Source organism: Schistocerca serialis, chromosome 6, assembly GCF_023864345.2.
Source record: "Schistocerca serialis cubense isolate TAMUIC-IGC-003099 chromosome 6, iqSchSeri2.2, whole genome shotgun sequence".
NCBI classification, from domain to species: domain Eukaryota; kingdom Metazoa; phylum Arthropoda; class Insecta; order Orthoptera; family Acrididae; genus Schistocerca; species Schistocerca serialis.
Window position 1 is genome coordinate 496,003,977 of NC_064643.1, and position 8,230 is coordinate 496,012,206.

The 8,230-nt window shown below is 36.5% G+C and overlaps 2 protein-coding genes across 2 annotated transcripts in view; both read right to left on the bottom strand.

Annotated features, from left to right (window-relative positions):
- The window catches only part of LOC126484951 (GPI ethanolamine phosphate transferase 3-like), a gene marked incomplete at its 5' end in the record, with an annotated part of 97,746 nt that extends 90,046 nt beyond the window's left edge, over positions 1-7,700 (bottom strand). Inside the window, one exon of the mRNA XM_050108552.1 lies at positions 7,679-7,700. Within this exon, the coding sequence (XP_049964509.1) occupies positions 7,679-7,700 (22 nt within the window). The remainder of the gene's footprint in view (positions 1-7,678) is intronic.
- On the bottom strand, positions 6,471-7,718 carry LOC126484067 (GPI ethanolamine phosphate transferase 3-like). Its single transcript, XM_050107428.1, has 2 exons — positions 6,800-7,718; positions 6,471-6,669 (listed from the first exon to the last, which is right to left on the bottom strand). Exons 1-2 carry the CDS (start codon positions 7,612-7,614, stop codon positions 6,486-6,488), a joined length of 999 nt encoding a protein of 332 aa, XP_049963385.1. The 5' UTR covers positions 7,615-7,718; the 3' UTR covers positions 6,471-6,485.
- Between the last annotated feature and the right edge of the window lie 512 nt (positions 7,719-8,230).

Here is an 8,230-nt window from a genome sequence, read left to right on the forward strand (position 1 = left end):
AGTTGACATACTGTGCACATTTTCATTCATTAATGTCATATGGAATAATGTTCTAGTGTAACTCATCTTTAAGAAAGTAATTCTTTATTGCTCAAAAACATGCTGAAAGAATGGTATGTGATGTTCACCTATTGTTATCTATTAAACCTCTGTTTAAGGAGTTGTGCATTCTAACTACTGCTTCACAGTATATTTATTCCCTACTACACTTCACTAAACTCCAAAAGAAACAAAGCTGTATACAATTACAATACCAGAATGAAAAATCGCATTCTCTACTCTACGTCAAGGTTGTTTTTGGCATATAAAGGGATGCACATTGCTGCAGCTAAAATTTTTGACCACTTAACCACTGATACAAAAGTCTGACAGACAGCAAAGTAAAATTTGAAAACAAAATGAAAAAGTTTTTCCATGACAACTCCTCCTATGGCATAAGGTGGTGGGTAGGAGATGTTAATTCACACATGTATATTAATAAAATAACCTTATAAATGTCTGCATGTAGTAATATTTACAAATTAATTTGCAAAGTGAATGTCAAGTGACTCATTTCACGTCATTATGATTTATCATGCAACATTATCCACAGAACATGAGACAACAATAAATAAAACAAACACACACACACACACACACACACACACACACACACACACACACACACACACACACAAAGGTTTCTTCCCATTCCAATAATGTATGGAGTGCACAAATAATGCCTCCTAAAATCCCTCTGCGTGTCACATAAGTAGTCTAATCTTGTGTTCACGGTCACTACAGTATCAACATCTTGTCACGATAGGACAAGCAAGTCTTTTTTCAGGATAAATCTGGTCAACAGGCTCCAGTGCCTTAAGAGTATCTCTAGTAGTATAAAATATATATAATGTAGTGACACATACTATATGTCAAAGAAAATGAAACCATTGGGAAAAGTAACAGGGGACATTTTACAGACTTAACAATCCACCAAAACAAGCAATAAATAAAAAAATAAAATACCACAATTAGAGGCTCTGAATTGCACAGTAGTTTGTGTAGCTGAGCACTGGTGCACAGGTACAGAAATCTGCCATGTAGAATTGAGTTGGCACAAGTAGATCCCCGACAGTTTGGAGGAGTTGATACAACAGCTTCACAGGCTTATGTCAACCAATAATGTAATCAGAGTTTGTAAATGTCTTTACAACAATGCTTTAGTGTTGTCACAGTTCTATAGTCAGCTACTGTCTCTTCTGCAGACATTAGCATCTCACAGCTGAAAGCTGGCAACTGCGTTGCGAGCTGTCAAGGATCTTCATACAGCATCTCTACTATATAATTGTCATTATGTCAAAGGGCCGACTTACTTTAGGGCTACTTCGAAGGGTGGAGGATCATGCATTTCCCATCAGAAAAGGAACACTGTTCAAGTCTGTTGACTTTACTACATTAAGTAAAGACCAACACTTAAAGATATCAGCTATTGAATTAATGGGGCTTGGTAACACCAAGAAATTAATCATTTTATGTATCTATCCAGCTTCCAGAGGTAGTGTAGACTTTTTTTTTTTTTTTGTTTTTGTTCAAAAAATTTGAAGTTCCAAATAAAGTTACAAGCATGAAAGTCAATATAATTTTGTGTTGGAACACACACACACACACACACACACACACACACACACACACACACACACACACACACACACACACATATGATAAATGAAACTAATAGCTCACTCTCATAAATATCTTTCAGAGTTTTATCACGTCCCTGCTGGTCAAGAGTGCAACAAGGGCTACTACAATGATTGTGTCAGTAACTAAACTTGTGGCCACAAATGTGTGATGTAGCTATAAAGGATCTTGAACTATCAGACCATTTCTGCCAAATAATAACAGTAAAATCAGGTATGGAAATATTTCCAAAACTGAAAGCATACAAATTACACTTATCATAAATCAAAATACAAGATTTTTCAAAGGGACTAGCAAACCAAAGCTGGGACAAAGTGTACAGCGAAACCAATGTAAAAGTGAAATTCTCAACATTATTTAAATTTAACTTCGAAAAGAGATTTCCACAAGTACCCACATCAGTATCAATGTCTCACAAAAACATATGGGTAACAGGAGCTATTAATAGCTCTTCCCAAACTCCTAAGTACCTCAGTTTCATAAGGAAAGAGTTATAATGAGCCAGGATTCTTAAATTTCTATCATAGGTACAGAATGATTTATAGGAAGGTGCTGGCTGTTGCAAAAAAGTCATTTAATGACAAAATAATATACAGTGCAGAGAACAAAAGCAAAGCAGTCTGGGATGTCATAAAAAAAAAAGACACAAGGAGAGACAAAGAAAGGCATAACAACTTACTGGTAAGGGAGGGAGATAAAGTAATAAATGAGCCACACCTCCTAACAAACTATGTGAATGAGCATCTTTAAAAAAAAATGCAGGCACCAATAATTCCCAAAAGCAAATGTAACCTCTGTAAACATTCATGCACTATGTAGAATGATTTTTCTACCAACCACAGAGTGTAAGGTCAAAAAACGTCAGTACACTTACATTAAGAACCAATGTGTGTACTGAAACCTGCTTGGAGGTTGACAAAACATAATGAATAGTTGCTTCACATCAGGAATATTCCCAGTATATTTCAAACAGGCAAAAGTTATGTGTCTGCTAAGATTCTACTGAATAAGCTGGAAGCACTAGGAACATGGGGGATAGCTAATGACTGGTTCCGATCATATGTAGCAGGTAGGGTACAAAGGGAAGAGGTAACACATACCTCGTATAAATCCAAACTTTTAGTAAAACACTTATCAGAACCACAATACATTAATATAAGAGTCGCTATATCTCTTTGCTGGTAACAGCACTATTACTGTCACTGAGAAAAGAGAGAACTCTTTGAAGCAAAGCAAATGAAACCCTCAGGAAGTTTACAAGTTATCAACCCACACTAATACTATAAATCCAAAAGTAACTCTCTCTGTTACACTTTCACAACTAAACCACTGAAACAATTGCTATGAAATTTGGTATGGAGATAACTTTCACATTGAGCATTATCATAGGCTATGTTAGAAAGTGTGCAGTACAAGTTATTTACTGATTTGGAGAATATAACATGAACTACTGAGACGCGATTACTCTTTGAAATAGCTATTTACTCTTTCACTTCCAAACTTTACCATATTTGTGACAATGTTCTGCATAACACGATTCAACATAAAGAACAGAATTCTTACACAATCCTCAGTATGTTTAGTCCACACTTCGCATACTAATATCAGTCTCAAACCTGACACATTTTAGCCACTGAACGTCAAGTGTGTCTTACAGCTTCTGAGACGCTTTAAGACTGATAACAATGGCATTATTTAAATGCTGTACAACAAATAGAGAAACATCATGCCTTTACCTGTAGAATGTGTGAAGCTTTAGTGGGGCCACATTTCATTATGATATGCGAGCACAGCAGCAGGCAACAGGCAGACTTATGAGGGCAGTTGATGTTATTACAAGTACATCTATTATAAAATTTGGGCTGCACAAAATTACAAACTATCTATTTTCTTTCTTCATCAGTTTAATGCTATTTAATTACTTTAATAACTCCAGGTTTCACTTTAGCACTGTCACCATCAACACCACTGATATAAATTGACAGCTCAGTCTTGTGGTCCAGTTAATGTGTCACTACTAATAGTCACGCCTAACGCAGAACCCCCAATGTGCCATGTGCAGTCATACTTCATTATGTCTAGTTACATGAGGGAGTAATCCCTCCATCACTCCACAGTTTTTTTTTTTTTTTTTTTTTTTTTTTTTATACCATCAAGCATTTTAACATCAACTAGTACAACCACTGTACAGGAGTTACCCATTGGCAAACTGGAGAAGAGATCAGCAAAATGCTCATCAAAAATTCCTATATTCAGATGTCATATCCACTTGAATGGATGTAATCCACGGGGATGTTCCAACTAAAGTGAACTTTCACAACTTCAATGTACCACCAAATCCTTTCTGCAAAAAGTGTCAGTTATGGGATACTTTGGCACACAGATTCATTTGTTCAGCTCAAAATGGGATTTGGGCATGGGCAAGGAAAACATTGGCTTCAATTACCAGAACGGGCTCTACCACCATCAAGTTTAATATCATTTTCCAACGGGACTGGCACATCCCGGGAACAAAACACTGGTCATATTGTCGGTACATGGCTCATTTCACTCACTTCTAAATTACCACAGCTACTCCGGACACAATACACTAGCAAAGATGCTGCAGAAAATACGTTGTGTGGGCCTAAAAGTTTTTAAACATCTCTCTTGATTTGCACTGAAGTACACAAGTTGGAATTCAGTGCAGACATATGATGCCCTGGGAATGCTAATGGTTTCTAATGGACCAGAATGAGTATCAGAATCTCAAGGAAGGGACTTCTTTATTTTTTAATTTTTTCCATTTTCAATGTGAAGAGTTTTAATTTACAGAAGTAAGATAAAATAATGAAAAAGAAGAGGAAGTAAAGAATGTTGAAGAATATAGGTTGAGAGAGAAAAAACAAGCGGTTAGCATTGCAGACACTCAATCACAGGGTCCTGTGTTGGATTCTGGGCCGGGTCGGATCGGATTCTCTCTCCTCAGGACTACACGCGTGTGGTGGTGGTGGTGTCATCGTCATCGTCGTCATTTCTTCATCATCTGAACTGCCTTCAAATATAAGGATTTGCACCAAGAGGCCAAATGTCTCGAACGCAGCCACACATATGCAATGTATACAATGATTACACAATCCTGAAAGTGTTAAATCCATACTTCCACATTAGTATCAGTAAATCAAAGTAATTGACTTACTATTCATGAATAACCTGCTGAATCAATTTCTAGGTAATTTTGTATGGAGACAGCTTGAACCCTGAGGAAAAACGTACTCTACTATAAAAAATTATACCTAATAGGTTGCAGTTAGGAATTTAACTTCCTCTCTCTCTCTCTCTCTCTCTCTCTCTCTCTCTCTCTCTCTCTCTCTCTCTCTCTCTTTTTTTTTTTTTTTACATCAATGACCACAAATAATGTTAAAATACTAACACATTTCTTGTTTAATGTACATGTTGTACAGTGCACAGATGCCCATGCCCCTAAGCATGCACCACTTACCCAAATAGGCAGACAAGTGAAGGCAGCTGATGCTATTGGATATACAACAGTTTACTTACTCACCACCACATCATAACAAAACTCATACGCGAGTACACCTGCATGCAGGCAATAAACTAACACTGAACATCAAGAAAACAAGTGCCATGCATTTCAGTTTGAATAGGGAGAAATGGCACTGTTAAATTAAATGTAGTTGACATCTCTATAGGTTGTAAGAGATGCAAAGGAATGAATATCAATTCTCAGTTACAGTCTTATCAACACACAGATACTTCAAAGCAAAATGCCTTAGGCATTTTACTGGACTTAGAGTCCCATCATTAGCGTAAAACACACGGTCAGTGTCTTTTAGTTAGCCTACATACTACTCATACGTACATGCAATCCTTAGCTACCGCATTCTTTTCTGGGGGAGAGATGCACAAAATATGAACACTATTTTCCAACTGCAGAAAATTTCCATAAAAAATAATAAACAAACATAGTCGTAGAGCTCATTGTAAAGATTGTTCAAAACACAGGATTTTAACTGTACACTGTGAGTATATTTACCAACCAGTTGTACACATCAGAAATAACACTGATAATTATTGTACAAACAACTCTGTCCACAACCACAAAAAAGAACTAGACTGAACTTTTATTTATTTATCAATAGGAAACATAAAACTCAAAACAGCATTTTCTGACCAGGAACTGTACAATAAATTACCACAGGAGATTAAAAAAAACTCTAAAGCAAACTTGTTTAAAGAGGTTGTTAAGTGATATATTCTGTACATTAAAGGATTACTTAGATTCACAGAGAATGGGTTTGGTAAAAAAATGTAACACAAATAAATAATAATAATAATAATAATAATAAAACAATCAACATTCCATGTAACCCCTTCACACTGTATTTTTACATTTCTCTTTCCTTTCTCTGGAAAAAAAAAGATTACTCCTAGAGCTATGAGATGTATCCTTTTTCTGAGTGAACCATTTCAATCGTTACACAGGGATGGTGAGTCAGTCCAGACAGGTAATATCAAGATACACATGGTCAACAAATAGTTCAAACAAAGAGAATAATTCCGGCCGGCCTAACATGGTGGTACAGAATTAAAACGGTGAGAAGAAAAATGGCAAAGTTGCCTTGATTGACACAACAAACCTGAAGCATTGAGGAATCACAGAAGCATAAAGACAGAGATAGATGGGGGAAGGTGAAAATGATACTTCCAATCATTTGGTAATTTATAGCAGCTTAAACTGGCGGGGACAGGGGGTGTCAACATTTGGGAACCTACGAATGTTTTTATTACAAAAGGCTCAATTATTATGTCTTTTTTACTGCCCATTTATTCATTTGCTCCCAATCTTTTCCCATGCAGCTTGTAGAGTAGATTACAATATTAAGATGAAAATCCCAGGTTATGTTTCGGCACATACCTGTATTTGTCATTCCATGATCTCCAACAACAAGCAGTATTGTATTATTATCCATAGTGTTAACAACATCACTGAAATTAAAATACAGACATACCATAATTATAAAGAAGAAGCGTAATTTCTTTGGTAATTGCATCCAAACTGCACTGAGTTGGTTATTCTTATCATATACAAGCAAATGGAATAATGGGGGCTATTTACCTTATTACATGATTCATTTCCTTGAGCTTTCTTGCCATTTCTGGATGGTGTGGTCCATATCTGTGGCCACAATGATCTACACCCAGGAAATGCGATATTATCAAATGCCAATCTTGTTTTCTAATTTCTGGCAAAAGATGTGTCTGAATACCGCTGTCAACCGTATCCAGATCCCATACATTGAATGACGGATACGCATATTCTCTTAAGAAGCGGCCAGGATACAACCCAGACCATGTGTCATCTCCCATGAAAACGATGCTCCTATTGTGCCTTTTCAGTTGGTCTATGATATTGTCCTCATTGATTTCTGGAGTAGCAAAATTAGAGCCTATGTCAATGAAAGTCGGCAAACTGCCTGTTGTCATCCCTTTAAGGCGCTGCATTGTTGTTGTCGGTGGATCAGCAATAAATTTGTACAATCTGGTTCTTTCGGGTTTTTCCTTCAATAAATCACGTATTACAGTCAGCTTATTTTTAAAGGGTGTTTCCTGGGCGTTCTCATCGTAGGATACGAAATCAAATTTTAAAGCGTCGATTACAATCAGTATAACTTTAAAGCTATTTACTGCTGAAATAGATTCGTATTGTGCAGTGCATTGGTCCGTGAATGTCTCCTCATTGCTTGAGTGACTTAAACTGTCGACTCTGTCTTTTGTAACGTATAAATCACAAATTGTACTAGGTTTAGTGCTATCATTCCGAAATAATGATTCCCTGGTAAGAAGAAAACCGCGACCGAAAAGCAAAATTCCTGTTACTAGTAAATATGAAAACCAAATTAACAAAATAAAATACTTCCACGCCCTTTCCATGCTGCCGGTCACCCCATTTACACACAATCACTCTTCAAGCCATCATCCACACACCATTCACTACCTTGCCTTACGGCGTAAACATTCGGGGAGGTGGGGTATATTTATATTTACATCAGGGCAGGCAACGTAAGCGCATCTTCCCGGAAAGAAGCTATATTCAGAGATGAAACGGTAAGTTGGGAATATAAACAAGGACTTTCTAATTCAGATGCTCTGAAGTATAACCACTATAATACCATATTGTTATAACAAATGAACAGCAGACTCCAACATATGTAAAAAGCTTTTAAGCAAATGTTCGTAGTTGATCTGAGAAGTTTGGAATAGTGATGAGTTTTCCAATTCAATGTTCGACTAAACACCATAATTGTAAAGTTTTATTATTTTATGTTGGCTACTTGCTATAATAATTGTTTCACAGAAATTTTATACCCGTTACTTTGCTTACATAATGTATATTTTTATTTAACATCTGCCGAAAACTACTCCACTAAAGAAGAGAGGTTGTCTAGGCCAATTCACACTCGCCGTCACGTCACGCAATTTGTTTAGCCTACTACCGAACAGTGAACCACGATACAAAAAGTCGGAGTGTAGAATTTGAATTCGGGAA